This window comes from Zosterops lateralis, assembly GCF_965231275.1.
Source record: "Zosterops lateralis genome assembly, chromosome: 1".
Lineage (NCBI taxonomy): Eukaryota > Metazoa > Chordata > Aves > Passeriformes > Zosteropidae > Zosterops > Zosterops lateralis.
In genome coordinates this window covers 149625866-149651154 of record NC_139762.1, presented here as the reverse complement: position 1 = coordinate 149651154, position 25289 = coordinate 149625866, and the positions used below count along the sequence as shown (strand labels likewise).

Below are 25289 nucleotides of genomic sequence, written 5' to 3'. Positions count from 1 at the left end.
CAGAATTCCGTGGATGAAATTCCATGGACTAGATTCCAATGGCCAGGATTCCACGGCCAGAATTCCGTGGGCGGATTTCCACGGACGGGATTCCATGGGAGAATCCCAGACCCCCTTTCAGAGCCTTTTCCAGTTCTTTTTTTTCTGGGAGAGCTGTGGAGAGATTTGGGATGCAGGCGAACAGGGAATAGCTTCCAATGGATTTATGGGATTTTGGTATGGAATTCCCAGAGAATCTGAGGCCGCTCCATCCCTGGGATAAGTGGGAGCTGCATCATGGGAATGAGATCATCCCTAAAATCCCTTCTATCTCAAACCAGTCTGGGATTCCATGGAATCCCCAGAAGGCTGGGTTGGAGCAGTCTGGGATAATGGGAATGGGCTGGATCCCGGAGTGTTTAGGAGTGAAGCTCTGGATCCTGTTTGGGAATGAAGGGCTGGATTTTTGGGAGTGAAGCTCTGGATCCTGGAGTGGTTCCAGATCCCTGGAGCGTGTTGGGAGCCAAGGGCCAGGTCCCGGGAGCAAAGGGACGGATTTTGGGAGCGTGTCCAGATCCCTGGAATGTGTCCAGATCCCTGGAGTGTGCGCAGCTCCCGGAGCATGGCCGTGCCTTTGCTCGGCAGCCAAATCCCTGGAACGGCTTTTCCCAGCTTTTCTCGGCTCCTGCTCCAGCAGCTGCCAGAGGCCACGGCCCCGCTCCCGGCCCTGCTCCCATCCCACAGATCCCATCCCAGTCCCAATCCTAGTCCCGTTATCCCAATCCCACTGTCCCATTATCGCATTGTCCCATCTCAATCCCATTATCCCATCCCATTATCCCATTATCCCATCCCAATCCTATTATCCCAGTCCCATTATCCCATCCCATTATCCCAATCCCAGCTGCTCCCGGTTCCCCCTGGCTGGAGCTCAGCTTCCCTCAGCTCTTTTCCTTGGAAAACTCTTGGAAAATCCGTTCCCGGTGGCGCCTCCCTTCCTAGCCGGGCCATTCCCTCATCCCAGAAATCTCCCTGGGGTTTGCCTCATGTTTTCCTAAACCTTTGGAATGCTGGCGGGAAATCCTTCCTGGGGCTGGGGTGAGGAGAAGGGGGGTGGATCCAGGGATCTGTGGATGTGGGATGAGGGATGGATCCATGGATCCGTGGGTGTGGGATGAGAGACACAGGATGAATGAGGGATGTGGGATGACGGATTAGGGATGGATCCATGGATCCGTGGATGTGGGATACGGGATGAAGGATGGATCCATGGATGAGGAGTGAGGGATGGATCGAAGGATCTTTGGGTGTGGGATGAGCAGTGTGGGATAGATCCACGGAATCTGTGGGTTTGGGATGTGGGGTGAAGGATGGATCTCTGGCTCCGTGGATGAGGGATGTGGAATGAAGGATGTGGGGTTTGGGATATGGGATGCAGGATTTGGGATGCGGGATTTGGGATCTGGCCTGTGAGATTTGGGATGTGGGGTTTGGGGTTTGTGGTTTGTGCCGTGGGCTGTCTGAGGCTGCAGGTGCAGACCCTGGGGTACGCCCAGCCCCGATCCCGCCGGGATTGAGCGGCTCTTTGATCCCATCCCAGATGGCTGGGATTGGAACCAGCTGGAAAATCCCCAGCACGGGCACCAGGGCAGCCCGGGAAAGAGGGACCCCATCCCATTATCCCAGCGATCCCAGTTGTGATCCCATTTATCTCGTTATCCCCTCCCCCCGCTCCCTCCGGAGCTTTTCCCTGGTTTTTTGTTATTTTTTTCCCTCTTTTCCCTTTTCCACCCGTAAGGTTTAACGAGCGGGGCCTGCTGGAGCGCCAGGGAGGCTCTTCCCGAGGGCCCCGGCAAGGGAAAGGAAAGGAGAGGAAAAGGGGGGTCTGGAATTCCGGCGGCTCCTCCGGAAGCGGCGGCGGCTGCAGGGGCCCCTGATCCCAAATCCGGGTGGCCCCTCGGATCCGAAGGATTCACCTGCACGGCTAGGGGCAAAAACCCCAAAGGGCCATTCCTCGGGGTTGAGCAGGGGGAGCAGAGAAATCCCAGAGAAAGATTTTCCTGAGAATTTTCTGGCAGAGCAGGAGGCTGATCCCAAATCCGGGTGGTCACCGAGCCCCTCTGGATTTCCCTCCAGAGCTGGGGGCAGAGAGGGAAAAACCGCAAAGGGAAATTCCTTGGAATTGAGCAGGAGGAGCAGGGAATTCCCAGAAGAATTCCAGAGCCTTTTCTGGGAGAGCTGCAGAGGGATTTTGGGATGCAGGGAAACAGGGAATGGCTTCCCAATGGAAAACTGGGATTTTTGGGATGGAATTCCTGCCTGGAATTCCCAGTTTGGAGCCCAGGCCGGGAATGATTCCCGAGGTTTTTTTTTTGGGGATGGAAAAATTAGAGGGGAAAAGGATTTGCCGAGATCAGGATTGCTCAGGAATTTTGGATCCAAACCCGGAAAGTTTTTTTAAAGGCTGCACGGAAAAGATTTCGGAGAAGGGGGTTGGAAAGAAAAATATCCGATTTTATTTTTTTCCCCGGGATATTCCCAAAGAGGAGATGGAGCAGAATTTGGAGCAAAGGGGGTGGGGGGGAATGTGGTGGGGTATTTTTGGGGGGGATTTTGAAGGTTTTTAAAGGGAATTTTGAGGGTTTTTTAAGGGAAAATTTTCATCTTTTTTAGGGGAGTTTTGAGGTGGTTTTTAAGGGACCTTTACAGGTGTTTTTTAGGGAATTTTAAGGTAGGTTTTTTGGGTTTTAAGGGAAATTTCTGGGTTTTTTTAAAGAGAATTATGAGATTTTGTTTAGGGAACTCTACAGGTGTTTTTTAGGGAATTATGAGGGAGGTTTTAGGGAATTTTGAGGGGTTTTTGAAGGAAATTTTGAGGGTTTTTTTAGGGAATTTTAAGGCAGGTTTCTTTGGGAATTTTGAGGTGTTTTTAGCGGTTTTTGAGGGGTTTTAAAAGGGAATTTTGAGGGGTGTTTTTAGGGAATTTCGAGGTGGTTTTTAGGAAACTTTACAGATGTTTTTTAGGGAATGTTGAGGGTTTTTAGAGGGATTTTTGAGAGTTTTTTTAGGGAATTTTGAGGGGGGTTTTAGAGAACTCTACAGGTGTTTTTTTAGGGAATTTTGAGATCTTCTTTTAGGGAGTTTTAAACCGTTTTTTTGGGGAATTTTGAGGTGTCTTTTAAGGAATCGTGAGATCTCTTTTAATGGAGTTTTGAGCTGGTTTTTTTGGGAATTTTGAGGAGGCAGAGCAGCTGCCTGGGAACAACAGGTATTCCCGGGAAAAACCTGAGCATTCGCAGGAAAGACCTGAGTATTCTCAGGAAAAAAATGGATATTCCTGGGGTAAAACACCAAGTATTCCCAGGAAAACCTGAGTATTCCCAGCTCCAGGCTTCATTCCCGATTTTCCCTCAGGCTCCTCTTTTCCAGGTGCAGGAAAGACCAAAATTTGGGATCGTTTTTCCAGGAGTTCCTCCCATAAATCAGCTGTGGCTGCAGTTCCTGGCCGGAATTCCCAGCTGGGGAACTGGGAAAGGTTCCCCCTCATTAACCAGAGCAGTTCCTGAGCTGGGAATTCCACCTGGAAAATTCCATCCAGGATCCAGGGAAAAACTGGGAATGTGCTGGGAATTCCACCTGGAAAATTCCATCCAGGATCCAGGGAAAAACTGGGAATGTGCTGGGAATGAGCTGGGAAATCCCAGGAGATCCCAGAGCCTTTTCCAGAGGATTTTTCCAGGAGAGCTGCAGAGGGATTTGGGATGCAGAGAAACAGGGAATGGCTTCCTATGGAATGTTGGGATTTTGGGGTGAAATTCCCAAAAACATCCGGAGCTGCACCAGCCCTGGAATAGCAGAAGGTGTCCCTTGGGAATGGGATCATCCCTAGAATCCCTTCCATCCCAAACCAGTCTGGGATTCCGTGGAATTCCTGGCATTGTCCCTGTTCATGGGAATCCCGTGCTGGGAGCTGGGAAGATCCAGGTCCATCCATCCATCCATCCCGGGATTTTGCCCCGTTCCCCATTTCCCTTTTCTCTTCTTCCTGTCTCCTTTCCATGTTCTTTATCCCATTTCCGAGTTCCCTGTTTCCTGTATCCCATTTCTCCATTTCCCAGTTCCCCAGTTCCCATTTCCCTGTTCTCCGCATCCCTTTCCTCACATCCCTTTTCCCTATTCCCAGTTCCCCACATCCCTTTTCCCCATTTCCCAGTTGCCTTTCCCCAATTCCCATTTCCCCATATCCCAATTTCCCATTTCCCTTGTCCCATTTCCCTTCTCTCCATCCAAATTCCCTTTTTCCCATCCTTTCTCCCAGTTCCCCACATCCCATTTTCCATATCCCAGTTCCCATTTCTTGCTTCCCCATCCCATTTACCAGTTCCCAATCCCATATCCCATTTTCCAATTCCCTTTTCCCAGTTCCCAATCCCGTATCCCATTTTCCAATTCCCTTTTCCCAGTTCCCACATCCCATATCCCATTTTCCAATTCCCTTTTCCCAGTTCCCACATCCCAATTCCCATTTTCCAGTTCCCCACATCCCTTTTCCCGATTCCCAGTTCCCCATTTCTCCACATCCCCAGTTCCCACTCCCCATCCCTTTTCCCATTCCTCCTATCCCATTTTCCCCACATCCCTTTCCCCACTTCCCATATCCCGCATCCCATTCCCCACATCCCAATTCCCACATCCCGTTTCCCAGTTCCCATTCCCCACATCCCAATTCCCACATCCCGTTTCCCAGTTCCCATTCCCCACATCCCAATTCCCACATCCCGTTTCCCAGTTCCCATTCCCCACATCCCAATTCCCACATCCCGTTTCCCAGTTCCCATTCCCCACATCCCAATTCCCACATCCCCTTTCCCAGTTCCCATTCCCCACATCCCAATTCCCACATCCCCTTTCCCAGTTCCCATTCCCCACATCCCAATTCCCACATCCCCTTTCCCAGTTCCCATTCCCCACATCCCAATTCCCACATCCCCTTTCCCAGTTCCCATTCCCCACATCCCAATTCCCATATCCCGTTTCCCAGTTCCCATTCCCCACATCCCAATTCCCACATCCCCTTTCCCAGTTCCCCTTCTCCCCGCTGCCCTTTTCCCGATTTCTCCGGGATAACCGCTCTGTCTCGGCGGAGGCCCGGCCGGCGCAAACAGGGAAACAAAAGCAGCCCCCAGCAGCCCCGGGCAGGATCCCCAAGCCCCGGAGCGGAGCCGGGAGCCGCTGTAACCCGAGCCCATCCCGGGAAAAGGGCCGAGGGGAGCCTGACCCGGGCCGGTCCCGCGGGAGCCGCCAACGAGGAGCGAGTGAAGAATTCCAGAGGCGGATTTGGCTTCCTGCTCCCGCCGCAGACGGACACGGGGGAGGCGCCGCTGCCCAAAAACATCCCGAAAAAACCCGCCGCGCTCGCACCTGGAGCGGCCTCGGGAAGCGCCTGCGGAGAGGGGCAGGGAGGGGAGGGGGAGCGGCGCCGAGGGGAGAAAACTGGGGACAAAATCCCGGGGAAAATCAGGGCAAAAAAAAGGGAAGAACGGAGAAAAAAATGGGGAAAATCAGGGGAAAAAAATAGGGAAAAACGGGGAAAGATCAGGAAAAAACAAAACAAAACAAAAAACCAAAAAAACAAAAAAAACCCACAAACAAACAAACAAAAAAAAAAAAAAACCACACAAAAAAAAAAAACACCAAAAAAAACCCAAAAACCCCCAAACAAACAACAACAAAACAAAACAAAAAAACCAAGAAAACAAACAAAAAAAACCCAAAAAACAAACAAAAAAACAAACAAACAAAAAAAACCAAACAAAAAAACCCACCAAAAAAAAAAAACAAAAAACCACCAAAAAAAACCCCCAAACAAACAACAACAAAACAAAACAAAACAAAAAAAAAAAAAAAAGGGGAAATTGGAGGGTGGGAGGGAAGGGAAAAGCAGGGGGGAAAAGAGGAGGAGAAAACCAGGAAAAGAAGCCCAGGAAAATCAGAAAAAAAAAAAAATCGGGAAAAACAGGAAGAAAAAAAAATCCGGAAAAAGCAGGAAAAAAAAAAAAAAAACGGGAAAAAAAAAAAAAGGAAAATCAGGGAAAAAACCTGGAAAAAAAAAAAAAAAAAAAAAAGGAAAATCAGGGAAAACCCAAGAAAAACAGAAAAAACACCTGGGAAAATCAGGAAAAAAAAAAAAAAAAAAACAGGATTGTCTGGGATGAGCTCCGGGGTTTTTTAGTGGGATGGGGGCCGTTCCCAGCTGGCAAACATTCCCGGGGAAATCAAATGAAATAAAGCAGGGGGGGAAGCAAGGGGCTGGCAGGAAATAAATCAGGGAACAAAGGGCGGGATCACAAGAGGGGTCACATGTGGTTCCCGGCAGGAATTGCAGGTGCTGGGCCCGGGAGCAGCTGCTGATGGATCAGGTGGGAGCCCGGCAGCTCATTCCCCGCTCCGCTCCCGGGGAATGGGGGCTGCCAGGGGCTCCGAGGGAATTCACTGGGCCTGGGGGCTGGGAGTTATTGGGAATGGGGCTGGGAGCACTCCGGGGACTCCTGGAAGTTTTGGGATGGATGGATGGATGGGATTTAGGGATTGTCCCGTTCCAGGGGCAGGGACCGCTCTGCTATCCCGGGATGCTCCAGCCTGTCCTGAGACAATTCCAGGAATTCCATGGGAATCCCAGACTGCTTTGGGTCGGAAGGAGTTCTAGGGATGATCCCATTCCCAAGGGACACCTTCTGCTGTTCCAGGGCTCCTGGGGCAGCCCCGGATTCTCTGGGAATCCCACCCCAAAATCCCAACATTCCATTGGAAGCAATTCCCTGTTTTCCTGCATCCCAAATCCCTCTCCAGCTCTCCTGGAGTATGGAAGGGATTTTTTTTGGGAATTCTGGCAGCTGAGGTGGCCTCCCCTTCCCGCCAGGGCGGGATTTGGGAACACCCGGATCCGCATCCCACCCCTGGCACCCCCAGAGATATCCAGAGGGGAATTTTTGGGAATATTTGGATTTCCCAAGGCCAGGATTTCCCCGTTCCCCTGGATGTGGAGGGGCCGATGCCCCAGGGCAGCTCCACGGGGAGATTCCAGAGGCTGATTCCCGCCGGGTTTGCCCCGGAATCTCCTCCCAGGAATCCCCAGGCCGGTGGAAATTCCCAGCTCGGAGCTTCCCTCCCCAGTTTGGGTCTCCCGGGCCCGCAGGGAAAATCGGGAGCAGCTCCCGGCTCTCGGATCCCGAAAAAAAAAAAAAAAAAATCCTCCCTCTCTCCCTCCGTGGCGGAGCCATCCCGGGCTGAATTCCTGAATTCCAGGAGCCGGGCTGGCAGCGGGAGCGGGCGGGGGGCCAATCCCGCGGGAGCCAAGGCCGGGACGTGCCGCTCCAGGAGCCTCCGCTGATTTCATGGAGCAAAAATGTCCCGGAAAATCCCGGGCCAGGCTCCGTCGGGGGCCGGGAACGAGCAGGGAACGAACCGGGATGGAGCTGGGAATGAAACGGGAATGAGCCAGGATGGAACTGGGAGTGCTCCTGGGAATTCTCCCGGGATGGAGCCAGGAATGAGCTGGGATAGAGCTGGGAATTCTCCCGGGATGGAGCCAGGAATGAGCTGGGATGGAGCTGGGAATTCTCCCGGGATGGAGCCAGGAATGAGCTGGGATGGAGCTGGGAATTCTCCCGGGATGGAGCCAGGAATGAGCTGGGATGGAGCTGGGAATTCTCCCGGGATGGAGCCAGGAATGAGCTGGGATGGAGCTGGGAATTCTCCCGGGATGGAGCCAGGAATGAGCTGGGATGGAGCTGGGAATTCTCCCGGGATGGAGCCAGGAATGAGCTGGGATGGAGCTGGGAATTCTCCCGGGATGGAGCCAGGAATGAGCTGGGATGGAGCTGGGAATTCTCCCGGGATGGAGCCAGGAATGAGCTGGGATGGAGCTGGGAATTCTCCCGGGATGGAGCCAGGAATGAGCTGGGATGGAGCTGGGAATTCTCCCGGGATGGAGCCAGGAATGAGCTGGGATGGAGCTGGGAATTCTCCCGGGATGGAGCCAGGAATGAGCTGGGATGGAGCTGGGAATTCTCCCGGGATGGAGCCAGGAATGAGCTGGGATGGAGCTGGGAATTCTCCCGGGATGGAGCCAGGAATGAGCTGGGATAGAGCTGGGAATTCTCCCGGGATGGAGCCGGGAATGAGCTGGGATGGAGCTGGGAATTCTCCCGGGATGGAGCCAGGAATGAGCTGGGATGGAGCTGGGAATTCTCCCGGGATGGAGCCGGGAATGAGCTGGGATAGAGCTGGGAATTCTCCCGGGATGGGATCCCAGTGCTGGAAAGGGTCAGGAGCCAGGAAAAGGGGACAGGACCCCCTCAGGATTTATGGGAATGCTGCTCTTCCCGCGACATTCCCTGGGAATGGCCAGATCTGGAGCCTTTTCCTTGCTGGAAAGGGACTGAGCCTGGGGGGAAGCAGCTGGGGCTGGGAAAGGTTGGGAAAGGCTGGAAAGTTCTAGGAAAGGGCTGGAATATGGGGCTCGGGAGTGCTGGGATTTCCTCACGTTTTCTCCCCCAAATTCCTGGTTTTCTACCTGGTTCTTCTGGCACAGGGAATGTCGGTGCTGGCTGGGGAATAACCTATGGGAAAGGGAAAAGGGAGAAGGAAAAGGGGGAAGGGGAAGGGGAGAAAGGGGAAAGAGAAAGGAAAATGGGAAAGGGGGAAAGGGAGAAAGAGGAAAAGGAAAAGAAAGGAATTTCCCTCAAGGATGGTGACCCAGATTCCCGATTAATGACACAAATTCCGGATTTAATTCATTCCCGCATCAACAACATGAAATTCCAGCATGTGATTGATCGTCCCCAAAGCACGCAGCCCCCGTGCCCCCTGCTCTGGGATCTGTTCCCAGATCAGTTCTGGGATCCGTTCAGGGACCAGTGCCGGGATCAGTTCCAGGATCCGTTCAGGGATCAGTCCAGGCATTGGTTCCGGGATCAGTTCAGGGATCGAGTGGCAAGCGGATCTGGGAGATCCAAGTGTTCCACAGGCAGGAATCCTGGAACAGGGATTTCCGAGGGTTCCCAAGTGGATCAGGAGATCCGAGTGTTCCATGAGGGGCGGGGATTCCTGCAGCAGATCCGGGAGATCCAAGCGTTCCACAGGCAGGAATCCTGGGGCAGGGATTCCCAGAGCAGATCCAGAAGATCCAAGTGTTCAGTGATCTGGAATCCTGCGGCAGGAATTTCCAGGAGTTCCCAGAGTCGATCCAAGAGATCCAAGTGTTCCACGATCTGGAATTCCCAGGGCAGGAATTCCCAGAACAACTGCGCTGTCCCTGGGGCTCTGTGGCGCATTCCCAGGATATCCCGGAATTCTGGCCCCTCTGGAATGTCGGTGCTGCTCTTCCCAGCGGGGTCAGGCAGGAAAAGGTCCCTGGCTGAAATTCCCAAATTCCCAGCTGGAATTCCCGGCTGGAATTCCCAAATTCCCAGCTGGAATTCCCGGCCTAGCTCCGGAGCTGTCCCATCTTCCTGTCCCGGTCTTTGCTCTGCAAGAGGGAAAGGAGGTTGGATTAGAGCTGGGATCAGGAATTCTGGGATCCCTTTTCCAGGGAATTCTGCTGGAATCCCTTTTCCAGGGGAATTCTGGAATCCTCTTCCCGGGGAATTCTGCTGGAATCCCCAACCCAGAGAATTCTTCCAGGATCCCTTTCCCAGGGAATTTCCCTGGGGTCCTGTGGAGCTGTTCTCAATCCCTGCCCTGACCCCACCAGTCCCCTGGCAATTCCCAATTCCCAATCCCATCCCCATCCCAGCCCTCACCTGTTTTCCATCCTTGTTTTCCAACCCCGTTTTTTGGGATCCAATTCCCAATCTCATCCCTGGTTTTCAGCATCCAATTCCCAATCCCATCCTCATTCCATCCCTCGCCCTTTCCCATTCCCATTTTTCGGGCTCCAATTCCCACTCCATCCCCGTCCATCCCTCCCCTGTTTTCCATCCCCATTCTTCAGGATCCAGTTCCCAATCCCATCCCCGTTTTCTGGGCTACAATTCCCGATTTCCCAGATGTTCCACCGCCGGCGGCTCGGGGAGAGCTCGGGGCCGTCTGGGGCGGAAACAGGGATTGGGAAAATCCCTCCCTCCTCCCCTCACCTGAGCAGCAATTCCAGCGGGAATTCCAGCGGGAATTCGGGATCCTGGCGCTCGGGCAAGGGGGAAATCCAGGAATGGCTGAGGGAAACTCCCTGGAATCTTTTGGGAATCTCATGGAATTTCTGCTACTTGTAACTAAAGCCTGGGTTTTTCCATGGAAAACCTGGATTGGGGGTGATCCTGCTCTGGGGAAAACCGGGAATGGCTGAGGGAAGCTCCCAGCTCCAGGGTGATTTGGGAATCTCATGGAATTGCTGCTCCCTGCGCCTAATAAATATGGGATTTTCCCCATGGAAATTCTGGATGTTGGGGCAGCCCTGGAGGGGGAAGACTGGGAATGGCCAAGGGAAGGACTGGGCTCTGAGGTGGTTTGGGAATTTCATGGAATTTCTGCTCCTATGCCTAAATCTGGGATTCCAGAGGGGCCCAAATCCCTGCTCCCATCCCAAATCCTTCTGGATCCCAAATCCCCTCTGGATCCCTATAACTTTTCCCAAATCCTCTCTGGATCCCAAGAACTTCTTGTATCCCAATTTCCCCCCGGGATCCAAGTTCCGTCTGGATCCTGAGGACATTCCAGAGGAGAATTCCTTTATCCCAAATCCCCTCGAGATCCCGATTTCTCCCCTGGATCCCTTCTCCCATCCCCTCCTTCCCTGTGGAAGGGGCCAGGATCCCAAGGATCCAAAGGATCTGGGAATTGTTCTAATTCCAGACCCAGTTCCAGCCCCAATTCCAGTTCTCAGCTGCTCCCTGATCCTGAGAAATCTCTGCTGACTCCCAGAGTTCCAGCCTGGGATTCCCTTGGGAAAGGGACCTGGCTCCATCCCCAAATCCCATTTTTCTCTCTCCCAGCAAGAATTCCTGCCTCGGGTTGAGAATTTTTGGGCATCTGAGCAGATCCCAACTCCCCCAGTCCAGGACTGGTCCCAGTCTGGAAAATCCTGGGCATTTCCCAGGGTGCCTTCCCCAAATTCCCCAGGATTTGGGATGGGAGCAGGGATCTGGGAATTCCAAGGAATTTCAGAGTTCGGAATGTGCCATTCCTGCCTTAATTCCAGAGTGTCCATGTCTCTGATCCCGACCCAGATTATCCCAAATTTTCCCCTCTAACCCTGGCATTCCAGCTGGGAACCCGCCCTGGATTGGCTCCTCCTGAGTTTTCCCAGGATTTGGGGACAGGGAAAGGATTTTAGGGAGGATTTTTCAGGATCTTCAGGATGGGAGGAAGATTTGGAGGATTTTTTTGGGATGGGAACAGGATTTTAGGGACAATTTTTGGGGCACAGAGAGGATTTTAGGGAGGATTTTTGGGACAGGATGGATTTTAGGGAGCCGATCCCAGATTTTAGGGATTCTCCTGCTCCCACCTGGAATCCTGCAAGACTTGGGAGGAACCTTAAATCCCTTTAAGTCCCATTCCCAGATCCATGGGAATTTGCTGGAAAAGCCGAGTTTTGGGATAGGGATGGAAGCCCCAATTCCAGCCCCGATTCCAGTTCTAATTCTAATCCAACTGTGACAGGATTTTATAGGAATTGGTGGAAAATTAAGAATGGGGGATTTATTGGGATTGATCCAAAATTAGGGATCAGATCCAAATTTAAAGGATGGAAGTTTGTAGGAATTGATTGGAATTGGTGGAATTTTTTTAGGAATTGATCGTAAATTAAGGATGGGAATTAATTTGGATTGGTGGAAAATTAAGAATGGAAATTTGTAGGAATTGATTGAAATTTGTGATGGGAATTTATAGGAATTGATCCAAAATTAAGGATGAGGATTTATTTGGATTGATGGAAAAATTCAGGATGGGAATTACCATGAAGGGATTTCCCTGGATTCCCTCTTTTCCCTGCACCTCTCACCTCCAGGAGTTGCTCCCGTGGGATTTGGGGAAGGGAATTCTCCTCTGGGAGGATCCTCGGGGCTGGAATTCCCAGAGAATCCGGGGCTGGAAAAACCCCTGGGAATGCTGCAATGGGATCAGGATGAGGGTGGAGCATTCCCAGATTCCCGAGCCTGGATCCCATTCTGGCATCTGGGCTTTGCCCAAATTCCCTTTTTTTCCCCCCAGATCCCACAGCCAAAAATTTTTAGGAGTTTTTTTGAGTGAAAAATTCTGGAGTGTGATGATCCCTGAGTAATTCCCGAGGAGTTTTCCGTCCTCTCTGGGTTATTTGGGATTTGGGATGGGGCAGGAAAATCTGGCTGGATCCACCTGAAGTCCCAAAATCCAGGGAATCAGGGCAGGAGAGAGAATCCCAAAACCCACCTCTAATTCTAGTTCCAATTCCAGCCCCGATTCCAGTTCCAATTCCAGCCCCAATTCCAGGGGATCACAGCCAGTGGCACTGGGAGCACTGGGATGGAGCATGAATTTTCCATGGATTTTCCCTGAGGATTTTCCATGGATTTTTCCGTGGATTTTCCCTGGAACTGACTCAGGCAGGCTCTGCTGTCCCTGCAGCTCCAAGTGGGAGCTCCTTGGAATTCCCACTCATCCCAGTCCTCCCAGTAACCCCCAAACACTGGGATAAGCTGGGAACCATTGGGTTAAACCTGGGGATCACTGGGATAAACCGGGAATTGCTGGGATAAACTCAGGAATCTCTGGTTTTTTGGGAAGCCTCAGCTTCCAGTGGTGCCTCTGCGTGGGAGCTGCTCATTCCCAGCCCAGATCCTGAATCCCGGGACACAATTCCCATGGGATTCATTCCTGAATTCCCAGGACACCATTCCCTGCCTCCCGTTGCCCCTCAGAGTGGACAGAGAGAGTTTTCACCGGGATAAATCCAGGAATAGACGCTTTTCCGGGAAACCCCAAATGGGAGCTCGTCATTCCCAGTTCAAATCCCAGACCCCAGGACACAATTCCCAGATTTCCCATGGGATTCATTCCTGAATCCCAGGCCACACAACTGCCTTTATCCTTACAACATTGCCAGTACCCCAGTCCCCATTCCCAAATCCCAATCCCTATTCCCTGTATCCCATTCCCTGTATCCTCCTCCCCATTCCCTTCATCCCTGTGGCATTCCCAGTATCCTGCTCCCTGTTCCCAGTATCCCAGTCTCCATTCCCTGTGGCAGTCCCAGTATCCTGCTCTCCATTCCCAGTATCCCAATCCCCATTCCCAAATCCCGGTCCTCATTCCCAGTATCCCATTCCCCATTCCCTGTATCCCTGTATCCCAGTCCCCATTCCCTGGATCCAGCACTCCCCATTCTCCGCTGGCTGCTGAGGCAGAAAGTGCAGATCAGACCTGCTGGGGCTGGGAGCCCCATTCCCAAACCCCAATCCCTATTCCCAGTATCCCTATATCCCAGATCCCTGTCCCCATTCCCAGTGTCCCGGTCCCATTCCCTATATCCCAGCATCCCAATCCCATTCCCAGCCTCCATCGCTGCCTGTTCTCCGCTGGTTGCTGAGGCAGAAGGTGCAGATCCACCGGGGCTGGAACCCCGGGAGCCCCATTCCCTAATCCCAGTCCTCATTCCCACTATCCTGCTCTCCTTTCCCTATATCCTGGTATCCCAATGTCCCGGTGTCCCAGATCCCATTCCCTGGATCCAGCACTCCCCATTCTCCGCTGGCTGCTGAGGCAGAAAGTGCAGATCAGACCTGCCGGGGCTGGGAGCCCCAAATCCCATTCCCAGCATCCCAATCCCATTCCCAGCATCACAAACCCCATTCCCAGCATCACAGATCCCATTCCCAGCATCACAAACCCCATTCCCAGCATCACAAACTCCATTCCCAGCATCACAAACTCCATTCCCAGCATCACAGATCCCATTCCCTGGATCCAGCACTCCCCATTCTCCTCTTGCTGCTGAGGCAGAAGGTGCAGGTCAGCTCTGCCGGGGCTGGGAGCCCTAATCTCCATCCCCCTTCCCAGTATCCCGGTCCCTGTATCCCAGATCCCTGTCCCCCTTCCCAGTATCCCGGTCCCTCTATCCCAGATCCCTGTCCCCCTTCCCAGTATCCCGGTCCGTGTATCCCAGATCCCTGTCCCCCTTCCCAGTATCCCGGTCCCTGTATCCCAGATCCCTGTCCCCCTTCCCAGTATCCCGGTCCGTGTATCCCAGATCCCTGTCCCCCTTCCCAGTATCCCGGTCCCTGTATCCCAGATCCCTGTCCCCCTTCCCAGTATCCCGGTCCCTGTATCCCGCTCTCCCCAATCCCACTCTCCGCATTCCGGGCTCACCATTTTGCGCTGGTTGCTGAGGCAGAAGGTGCAGATCTGCCGGGGCTGGTCCCTGTCCCCGTCCCTGCCGCCCGGCGAGGCGTTCCCGGCGGGGTAGAACCCGGCCGTTCCCGCTATTCCCGGCGCCGTTCCCGCTGTTCCCGGTGTTCCCGGTATCCCGTGGCAGGGCTGCGCGTTGCCGGTGGCCTCTCCGAGCAGCAGCACGTTCCCCAGGTGGGAGATGTAGCTGGAGGCCAGGCGCAGCGTCTCGATCTTGGAGAGTTTCCTGTCGGCGGGCTCGGTGGGGATGAGGGTGCGCAGCGCGGTGAAGGCCGTGTTCACCGAGTTGGTGCGGTCCCGCTCGCGGGCGTTGGCCGTGTGCCGCTGCCGGGGCTCCCGGGCCAGCCTCCCGCGGCTCTTCCCGCTGCGCCTCTTGCCGCTCTTCAGCCCGAACCCCTCGCTCTCCGCCGGGAAGGGCTTCTCCTCCGAGCCCGAGCTGCCGCTGTTCTCCTCATCCTCGGAGAGCGCGCTGATGTCGGGGTACAGGAACCGGCCCGGCGCCGAGCGCAGCATGGCGAACGACATGGCCGGAGAGCCGGGACCGGCACCGGGAGAGCCGGCACCGGCACCGGGAGAGCCGGGACCGGGAGAGCCGGGACCGGGAGCGGGAGCGATCCTCAGCTCCGGCCGCTCATGGCACCGCCATCCTCGCCGGGGCTTCTGGCCCGCTTCAGCCCGCTTTGATCCTGCTTTTCAGGACTTCTATCCTGATCTTTGGCCCTTTGATCCCGATCTTTGCTCCTTTGATCCCTCTTTTCGGCTCTTTATCCCGCTTTTCCCCCTCTTCTCGCCGCTCTATCCCGCTTTTACCGCGCTCTTTCAACTCTAGTCCCGCTTTTCCGGGGAGAGGGGGTGGGTGTTTATCCCGGTAATTTTTTTGTTTGTTTGTTTGTTTTTGTTTGGTTGTTTTTAAAGGGGAGAGTTTATCCTGTTGTTGTTGTTTTTAAGGGAGGGTTTTATCCCGGTGTATCCCGGTGTATCCCGGTTTTATCCCGGTGTATCCCGGTGTATCCCGGTGTATCCCGGTGTATCCCGGTGTTCGGGGGTCGCACGTGCGCGTCCTCCGGGAGCGGCGGCGGGAGCTGCGGGGTTTTATAGCGGCGGGTCCTTATAGCGGCCCCGGCCCCTCCCCCGGCCCGGCCTGCCCTGGAACAGGAGCCTTTGGAGCTCAAAGGGGAGCCCCAGGCCCGGCCCACCCGAGCCCACCCTCCAAAGGCCCGCCTTAACCCCTTCGCCGCCGCTTCCCCGCTTTCCCTCCGCCTCCCGAGCTGTTTTCCCCATCAATTCCCTTCTCCCCATCCCGGCGCTCACCGAGGGGATCCCTCTGGGATTTCACCCCCAGCCCTCCCCATCCCATTCCCGCGGGATTCCATCCCGGCTGGGATTTTTTTGGGATTTTCTTCTCCTGGGGGCGGGAGGGAGTTGGGGATTAACCCTTGAGGAGCCGCCGCTGGGATTTGCTGGAGCATTCGGGATCGGGGATGGGAATTGTGTCCCAGTCCCCAGGGGGTGTTCCAGGGACGGAGCAGCCCCGGATTCTCTGGGAATTCCATCCCAAAATCCCAATTTTCCATACAGGAAGCCATTCCCTGTTCCCAGCATCCCAAATCCCTCCGCAGAAAAACTCCTGGAATTCTCCTGGAATTCCCCATTCCCAGCCAGGATTCCCAGGATCCATCCCAGAATATCCTGAGCCATCCCTAAACGCCAGGGATCCAGGAATTCCCTCAGCTCCCTGTGGAAAACCAGCATTTCCACCTGGGAAAAAAAAAAAAAAATGCTGAAATCCTCGTTTTCCTGGGGATTTTCAAAGGTTTTTAATTTTTTTTTTCCCCCTGGGTTTTTCACAGGTTTTTCCCTAGTTTTTCCTGGATATTTTTTTTTTTCCCGAGTTTTTCACAGGTTTTTCCTGAGTTTTTCCTCTTTTTCTTTTTTTTCCTCTTTTTTTTTTTTTTTTTTCTTCTGAGTTTTTCCTCTCTTTTTTTCCTCTTTTTTCCTCTTCCCCCCTTTTTTTCTCCCCTTTTCCCCCCCTTTCCCTCCCTTTTTATCCTCTTTTTCCCTTCCCCCCCCTTTTCCCTTTTCCCCCCTTCCCCTCCTTTTTTCTCCCTTTCCCCCCCTTTTTCCCTCTTTTCCCCTCCTTTTTCTCCCCCTTTTTTCCCCTTTTCTCCCCCTTTTTTTCCCTTTTCCCCTTTTTTCTCCCTTTTTCCCATTCTCCCCCCTTTTCCCTCTTTTCCCCTGTTTTTCCCGTTTTCCCCTCCTTTTCTCCCCCTTTTTTCCCCTTTTCTCCCCCTTTTTTCCCGTTTTTCCCCCTTTTCTCCCCCTTTTTTTCCCCTTTTTTTCCCTTTTTTCCCCCTTTTTTTCTCCCTTTTTCCCATTCTCCCCCCTTTTCCCTCTTTCCCCCCATTTTCCCCCTCTCCCTCCCCCGTTTTCCCGTCCCGGGGGCTCCTGGCGGGAGGTTGGTCCCCGCAGTTCCCGGTCCCGTTGCCGGCACCTTCCGTGAGCTCCCGCACTTAATCCCCGTCTCGGCGGCTTCCGAAACCCGACCTGTGTGCTCCCCTCCCGGGGACATCTGCTTTCGTTCAGCCTCCCCTGCTCCCGCCAGCCGGCACCGTGCCCGGGACAGGATCCGGGAACCGTCCCCAGGGCACCGGCCACGGGGGTTCACCCACAGCCGGGAGGGCCAGGAGTCCCCAAATCCACGGGATCCCGGCCGGAGCGCGTGGGATCGCTGCCACGATCCACGGGATCGCCGCCACGGTCTATGGGATCGCGGCCAGCATTTGTGGGATCGCGGCCAGGATTTATGGGATCGCGGCCAGAGTGCGTTGAGTCACAACTAGGGACACGGAGGTGATGGTGGTCGGAGGCTGGGGACACAGGGAGTCCCAAAATCCGTGGAATTGCGGCTGAAATCCGTGGAATTGCAGGCAGAATCCATGGAATTGCAGCCAGGGACACAAAGAAGCTTGGGAGTCCCAAAATCCATGGAATTGCGGCTGAAATCCGTGGAATTGCAGGCAGAATCCACGGAATTGCAGCCAGGGACACAAAGAAGCTTGGGAGTCCCAAAATCCATGGAATTGCGGCTGAAATCCGTGGAATTGCAGCCAGGGATGTGAAGGTGATGGTGGGCAGAGGTTGAGGGCACAGGGAGTCCCAAAATTGATGGGATCACGGCCAGAATCTATGGAATTGCAGCCAGGGACACGGAGATGATCGTGGGCAGAGGTTGGGGGCACAGGGAGTCCCAAAATCCATGGAATTGCAACTGAAATCCATGGAATTGCAACTGAAATCCATGGAATTGCAGCCAGGAGTGGGGAATTGTGCAATGAGGGATTTGGCCCTGGAATTCTTGGGTCTCTTGAGTTTCCTGGAGAGATTCCATGAGATCCCAGGAAATCCTGCACCTTCCTCACCTCTGTGATCCCTTGGAATTCTGCCCCTTCCCACCTTTGTGAGCCCTGGAATCCCCTCACCCTTTTCTCCCACATTTCCCTGGAATTCCCTGCCTTCCCCTCACCCTTTTCCCTGTGTTTTCCTTGGGAAGCATCTCCCAGGTTTCCCTGGAATTCCATCACCCTTTCCTCCAAGGATTCCCTGGAATTCCCTTCTCTCCTCTCACCCTTTTGCTCAAGATTTCCCTGGAACTCCCTCCTCTCCCCTCACACTTTTCTCCAAAGATTCCCTGGAATTCCCTGCCCTCCTCTCAGACTTTTCTCCAGGGATTCCCTGGAATTTCTTCATCCTTTTCCCTGGGATCCCCTCATCCTTTTCTCCAAGATTTCCCTGGAATTCCCTCACACCTCTCTTCAAAATTTCCCTTGAATTCCCTGCCCTCCCCTCACCCTTTTCCCAGTGTTTTCCTCAGGGTGCAGCCCCAAGATTTCCCTGGAATTCCCTCACTTTTTTCCCCAAAAAATTCCCTGGAATTCCCTAGAACCCCCTCACACTTTCCCCCCAGAATTCTCTGCCGTCCCCTCACCCTTTTCCCGGTGTGTTTTCCCCTCCCAGGACATCCGGAACACGGTTGGGAACATCCCCATGGAGTGGTACCAGGACTTCCCCCACGTGGGCTACGACCTGGACGGGAGGAGGATCTTCAAACCCCTGCGCAGCAAGGACGAGCTGGACCTCTTCCTGGAGAAGATGGAAAACCCGGAATACTGGTCAGCAATCCCAGGAAAACCCCGGGACAGGAGTGTCCCGTGGGATGGGGGGTCAGCCGTAAAATCCCATAGGGGTTTTGGGGATGGAATCCGTGGGGAATTGGCACAAAATTCCCGGGATGTGGGGTTCTGGAGCTGTCCTGAGGTTTCTTTGGGGATCCCAGGAATCCCTCTGCATCCCTGTCATCCCAAAAATCCCTCTGAATCCCAGAAATCCCTCTGTTTCCTGGAATACCTTCTGCATCCCAGGAATCCCTCTGCATCCCCGTCATCATATCCTGATCCCAGGAGTCCCTGTCCCAGTCCCAGGAATCCCTGTGTCCATCCCAGGAATCCTGTCCCACGTCCCTGTGTCCCACATCCTGGTGTCGCACATCCCAGTGTCCATCCTGATGTCCGTCCCGGTGTCCCGTATCCCAGTGTCCTGGTGTCCATTCCTCTGTCCATCCCTGTCCCACATCCTGGTGTCCCGGTGTCCATCCTGGTGTCCCTGTGTCCATCCCGGCGTCCCACATCCCGGTGTCCATCTCTGTGTCCCTGTCTCACATCTCAGGGTCCATCCTGGTGTCCTGATGTCTCATATCCCTGTGTCTGTCCTGATGTTCATCCCTGTGCCCCACCTCCCGGTGTCTGTGTGTCCCTGATGTCTGTGTGTCCCGTATCCCGGTGTCCGTGTGTCCCATATCCCGGTGTCCGTGTGTCCCTGATGTCCGTGTGTCCTGTATCCCGGTGTCCGTGTGTCCCTGATGTCCTGTATCCCGGTGTCTGTGTGTCCTGTATCCCGGTGTCTGTGTGTCCCTGATGTCCTGTATCCCGGTGTCCGTGTGTCCCTGATGTCCGTGTGTCCTGTATCCCGGTGTCCGTGTGTCCTGTATCCCGGTGTCTGTGTGTCCCTGATGTCCCGGGTGTCCCTGGCGTGTCCTGACGTCCGGGTGTCCGTGTGTCTGTCCAGGCGCACGGTGCAGGACCCGCAGACGGGGGCAGATGTCCGTCTGTCCGAGGAGCAGCTGGAGCTGGTGCGGCGCCTGCAGAGGGGACACTTCGGGGACGTCAACTTCGATCCCTATGAGGTCAGCGACATTCCCACTGGGAATGACCCTGGGGAGGAGTTCCCAAAGGGAATGGGGCAGAATTCCTGCGAGGGATGCCTGAGGGGACGTCCCAGGATGGAATTCCCAAAGGGAATGGGGTGGAATTCCTGCTGGGAATACCTGAGCAGAGGCCCTGGGGCTGGAATTCCCAAGGGGCGTGCAGGAGGTGAGGCCCTGGGGCCAGAATTCCCATGGGAATGCAGGAGAGGAGATCCCAGGGCTGGAATTCCATCCGGGAATGCTGAAAGGGGAAGCCCCAGGGGATGGAATTCCCATGGGAAAGTGGGAAGTGAAGCCCCCTGAGGGTGGAATTCCCGCCAGGAATGCGGGCTGGGTGTCTGAGCATTCCCATTTTTCCAGCCGGCCGTGGATTTCTTCAGCCACGAGGTGCGGATCCACCCAGTGACCAACCGGCCGGCCGACAAACGGAGCTTCATCCCCTCACTGGTGGAGAAGGAGAAGGTGGGACAGACACCTGGAATTCTGGGGGAAAAATCCGGGTGGGAAGGCTGAGGAGGGCGGGAGGATCCCAGTGGGATGAGGATGGAAAGCTGAGGAGGATGGAAAGATCCCAGTGGGATGAGGAGAGTGAGAAAATCCTGGTGAGATGAAGAGGGGTCAGAAGATCCTGGCGGGATGGGGAGGATGAAAAACCTGAAGAGGATGGAAAGATTCCAGTGGATTGAGGGGATTGGAAAGATCCCGGTGGGATGAGGAGAGTGGAAAGATTCTGGTGCAACAAGGGTGGAACAGCCCTGGTGGGATCAGGGGGTTGGAAAAGGTCCAGTGGGATGGGAAGAATGGAAAAGCTGAAAAGGATGGAAAGATCCCAGTGGGATGAGGAAGATGGAAAAGCTCCTGGTGGGATGAGGAGATAGCAAGAATCCTGGTGGGATGAGGAGGATGGAAAAGCTCTGGCAAGGGAGAGGATGGAAAGATCCCAGTGGGATGAGAAGAGTAGGAAGATCTGGTGGGGTGGAGAGGATGGAGAAGCCCTGGTGGGATGAGGAGGTTGGAAAAGGTCTGGTCAGATGGGAATGGTGGAAAATTTGAGGATGGGGATGATGGAAAAGCCCTGATGGGATGGAGAGGATGGAAAGATTCTGGTGGGATGAGGAAACTGGAAGGAGAGGGTGGAAAAGCCCTGGTGGGATGGAGAAGACGGAGAGATCCTGGTGGGATGAAGGTGGAAAAGCTGAAGAGGATGGATAGATCCAAGTGGGATGAGAGGATTGGAAAGATTCAGGTGGGATGAGGGGGGTGGAAAAGCCCTGGTGGGATGGGGAGACTGGAAAGATCCGGATGGGATGAGGAGGATGGGAAGATCCTGGTGGGATGACGAGGAGGGAAAAGCTGAAGAGGATGGAAAGATCCCAATGGATTAAGGGGATTGGGAAAATCCCAGTGGGATGTGAAGGTTGGAAAGATCCAGGTGGGATGAGGATGAAAAGCTGAGGAGATTGGGAAGATCCCAATGGGATGAGGAGATTGGGAAGATCCCAGTGGGATGATGAGGAGGGAAAAGCTGAGGAGGAAGGAAAAGCTCCAGTGGGATGAGAAGGATGGAAAACTCTTCTCCTCCCCTCTCCTCCCTCCCCAAACCCCTGGAATTCTCCGCAGGTCTCCAAGCTGGTCCACGCCATCAAGATGGGCTGGATCCAGCCCCGGAAGCCCAAGGAGAATGTTCCCACTTTTTATGACCTGTGGGCTCAGGAGGATCCCAACTCCATCCTGGGCCGGCACAAAATGCACGTCCCCGCTCCCAAGATTCCACTGCCGGGACATGCCGAGTCCTACAACCCACCCCCGGAATTCCTGCTCAGCCCCGAGGAGGTGGGAGCGCTAGGAATTCCCACGAGATCCCTCCCTGGAGGGGATTTAGGGGATCACCTGGGCTCTGGGAGTGTTTTTCTTGGGAATTTGGGGGATGGTTTCTTCATCCTTGGGAATAGTCAGGGATGAGTTTGGAGCGTCCCAGGATAATGGGATACTGGGAATTCCAATTTCCCCATTCCCATCCCATTATCCCACTATCCCATTCCCATTTCCCCATTCCCATTTCCCCATTCGCTTTTCCATTTTTCCCATTCCCATTATCCCATTTCCATTCCCATTATTCCATTACCCCATTATCCCATTCCCTTTTTTCCCATTCCCATCTCCATTCCCATTTTATCCATCCCAATTTGTTCTCATTCCCATTATTGCCATCCCCATTGTTCTCATTCCCATCCCATCCCCATTTTTCTTATTCCCATTTCCCCATTTTTCCCATTCGTTCCCATTCTCATTCCCATTCCCAATCCTATTTCATTCCCATCCGATTCCCATCCCCCCATTCCAATTTCCATTCCCCCATTCCCATTTTTCCCATTCTCATTCTCATCCCATTATCCCATTCCTATTTCTCCACTTCCCATTTCCCCATTCCCTTTCTATTTGTTCCCATTCCCATTTGTTCCCGTCCCCATTTGTTCCCATTCTCATTTTTCCCATTTTTCCCATTTGTTCCCATTCCCACCCCTGTTATTCCCGCGGGATGTCCCGTCAGGAGCTGTCCTGGGAGCAGCAGGAGCCGTCGGAGCGGCGCCTGAACTTCCTCCCGCGGAGATTCCCGAGCCTGCGCGCCGTGCCCGCCTACCCCCGCTTCATCCACGAGCGCTTCGAGCGCTGCCTCGACCTCTACCTCTGCCCCCGCCAGCGCAAAATGAGGGTCAGAGCCCGGGGCGGGATAACACCAACAGCCCGGGAATTCTGGGAACGGGACAATGGGATAGTGGGATAATGGGATAACGGGATCATTCCTACCCCCGCTTCATCCGTGAGCGCTGCGAGCGCTGCCTCCACCTCTGCCTCTGCCCCCAGCAGCGTGAAATGAGGTTGGGGAAAATCAAATCCCGGGATAAAAAACGGGAATTCCGGGAATGGGAATGGAGGGATGGGGTGATGACACCCAGCCTTGGGGATTCATGGCTGGGGATGGAAATGGGGTACTGGGTTTGGGGATGGGAGGATGGGGATTGGGATAATGGAAATGAGATAATGAGTATGAGGGTGGGATAATGGGAATGGGGATGGGGATGGGAAAATGGGAATGGGATAATGGGAATGAGATAATGGGGATGGGATAATGGGATAATGGAGATGGGAATGGGAGCAGGATTGGGATAATGGAAATGGGATAATGGGAATGGGGACGGGATAATGGGAATGGAGGAATGGGAATGGGATACTGGGAATAGGATAATGGGGATGGGATGGAATTGGGATAATGAGGATGGGATATTGGGAATGGGAAAAATGGGAACGGGATATTGGGAAGGGAATAATGGGAATGGGATATTGGGAATGGGATATTGGGAATGGGATAATGGGATTGGGATTGGGAAGTGAATGGGAGCAGTTTGGATTTGCGCCATCCCCATCCCACAGGTCAATGTGGATCCTGAGGATCTCATTCCCAAACTTCCGAAGCCACGGGATCTGCAGCCCTTCCCGACCACCCAGGCCCTGGTGAGGGATTTTCAGGAATATTCCCCTGGAATTGATGGAATTCTGGGGAATCAGGATAGGACCAGAGGGAATGGCCTTGGGTTGGGATTTTCAGGAATGATTCTAGGCTGGAATCCTCATTCCCAGCTGGAATTCTCGTCCCTGTGGATGTGGGATGGGGTGGCCTTGGCCAAGCTTCCTCCAGATCCCAAATCCCTCCTCCCTTCCCGAGGATTCCGGAGCAGCTTCCAGGGTTTGGGATTCTCCCCCATTTCCGGTTTTTTCCCAGATTTACCGCGGCCATTCCAGCCTGGTCCGGACCCTGAGTGTGTCGCCCAGCGGGCAGTGGTTGGTGTCAGGTACGGATCCGTCCCTGGACTGGGAATTCCCAGGAAAAATCCCATGGATCCACAGCCCAGCTCCACCCAGAGCTGCTCCAGGCCCAACATTGGGATTGGGGGCTTTTCCCCCTGGAAAATCCCAAACTCTGGATCCAGGGGAGGATCTCGGGATTGGCCCCATCCTGCAGGGCCTCCGCAAAATTCCGGAACTTTGCCAGCTGCTCTGGCGTCCCACTCCTGTTCCCATCCGCATCCCATTCCTATCCCCACTTCCATTCCCATTATCCCATTATCCCAATCCTTTCTCCAGGCTCCGATGACGGCACTCTGAGGTTCTGGGAGGTGATCAGCGCCCGCTGCCTGCGCACTGTCCCCGTGGGCTCCGCAGTCAAGAGCGTGGCCTGGAACCCCAACCCCAACGTCTGCCTGGTGGCTGCCGCCGTGTGAGTGCCCCACCCGGGATACGCCCTTGGGATCATTCCCATGGGATCCTTCCCTCGGGATCCACCCTTGGGATCATTCCCTTGGGATCCACCCTTGGGATCATTCCCATGGGATCCTTCCCTCGGGATCCACCCTTGGGATCCTTCCCATGGGATCCTTCCCTCGGGATCCACCCTTGGGATCATTCCCATGGGATCCTTCCCTCGGGATCCACCCTTGGGATCATTCCGCGGGATCATTCCCCTGGCGTCATTCCCTTGGGATCCTTCCCTTGGGATCATTCACTGGGATCCATCCCTTGGGGTCATTCCCGGGTGACATTCCCTGGTGACATTCCTGGGATCGTTCCCTTGGATCCACCCTGGGATCATTCCTGGGGTCGTTCCCTGGGATCATTCCCTGGTGACTTTCCTGGAATCATTACTGGGATCATTCCATGGTGATACTCTTTGGGATCCTTCCCTTGGGATCAATCCTGGGATTATTCCTCTGAAGAATTCTCCCTTGGAATGGCCAAATCCATCCCTGGAAGGGCCAGACAATCTCAGATTTCTCATTCCCTCAGGATGAGCAGCTGCTCCTGGGGGGGGAATTCCCTGATTCCAGATTTTCCCCCTGATCCTGAATTTCCTGATCCCCAGGGAGGAGCAGGTGCTGCTGCTGAACCCGGGCCTGGGGGACCGGCTGCTGGTGGCGGGCACGGATCAGCTGCTGGATTCCTGGGAGGCGCCGCAGGAGCAGCGGGTGCAGCCGGTGCAGTGGATCCCGGCCGGCCCCGAGGAGCGCGCCAAGGGCATCCGCCTGCGCGTGCAGCACGACAAGGTGGGCTCCCGGCGCCCGGGATCTAGGGGCGTTCGGAATTCCCGGGATTCCCAGGATTCTGGCAGGGCTCGGCATTGCTGGGATTCGTGTGAGATTCCCAGGATATCCGGGTGGGCTCGGCATTCCTGGGATTAGGGGGAGATCGGAATTCCCGGGATTTGGGTGGGATTGGTGTTCCTGAGATCTGGAGGTTGTGGGATTGGCATTCCCAGGATCTGGATGGGTTCAGCATTCCCGGGATTTGGGATGGGATCGGAATTCCAGGGATCTGGCTGGGATCAGAATTCCAAGGTTTTGGCTGGGATCGGCATTCCTGGGATCTTGGTGGGATTGGAATTCCCAGAATTCAGATGGGATCAGAATTCTTGGTATCTGGGTCTGATCAGCATTCCCAGGATCTGACTGGGATCGGCATTCCTGGGATTTGGGTGGGATCAGCATTCCTAGAATTTGTGTGGGACCAGAATTCCTGGGATTCAGGTAGGATCAGCATTCCTGGGATTTGGGTGAGTTTGGAATTCCCAGGATTTGTTTGGCTCAGAATTCCTGGGACCTGTGAGTTTTGT

General features: G+C 54.3%; 3 protein-coding genes across 3 annotated transcripts in view; 2 read left to right on the top strand and 1 right to left on the bottom strand.

The window, feature by feature from the left end:
• The window catches only part of BOP1 (BOP1 ribosomal biogenesis factor), a 44708-nt gene that overhangs the window by 14004 nt on the left and 5415 nt on the right, over positions 1 to 25289 (top strand). The window contains exons 4-12 of the mRNA XM_083872427.1: positions 18379 to 18533; positions 19486 to 19603; positions 19985 to 20086; positions 21245 to 21457; positions 22176 to 22337; positions 23057 to 23137; positions 23406 to 23475; positions 23768 to 23900; positions 24543 to 24723. Coding sequence (XP_083728553.1) covers positions 18379 to 18533; positions 19486 to 19603; positions 19985 to 20086; positions 21245 to 21457; positions 22176 to 22337; positions 23057 to 23137; positions 23406 to 23475; positions 23768 to 23900; positions 24543 to 24723 — 1215 coding nt within the window. The remainder of the gene's footprint in view (positions 1 to 18378; positions 18534 to 19485; positions 19604 to 19984; positions 20087 to 21244; positions 21458 to 22175; positions 22338 to 23056; positions 23138 to 23405; positions 23476 to 23767; positions 23901 to 24542; positions 24724 to 25289) is intronic.
• On the top strand, positions 1168 to 7459 carry LOC310915645 (uncharacterized protein; the record flags this gene model as incomplete). Its single annotated transcript, XM_083872701.1, has 3 exons — positions 1168 to 1180; positions 4298 to 4359; positions 4443 to 7459. 3 exons carry the CDS (start codon positions 1168 to 1170, stop codon positions 6192 to 6194), a joined length of 1827 nt encoding a protein of 608 aa, XP_083728827.1. The 3' UTR covers positions 6195 to 7459.
• SCX (scleraxis bHLH transcription factor) lies at positions 9467 to 14889 on the bottom strand (the record flags this gene model as incomplete). Its single annotated transcript, XM_083872691.1, has 2 exons — positions 9467 to 9508; positions 14326 to 14889. The coding sequence occupies 2 exons, from the start codon at positions 14887 to 14889 to the stop codon at positions 9467 to 9469; spliced, it is 606 nt and encodes a 201-aa protein (XP_083728817.1).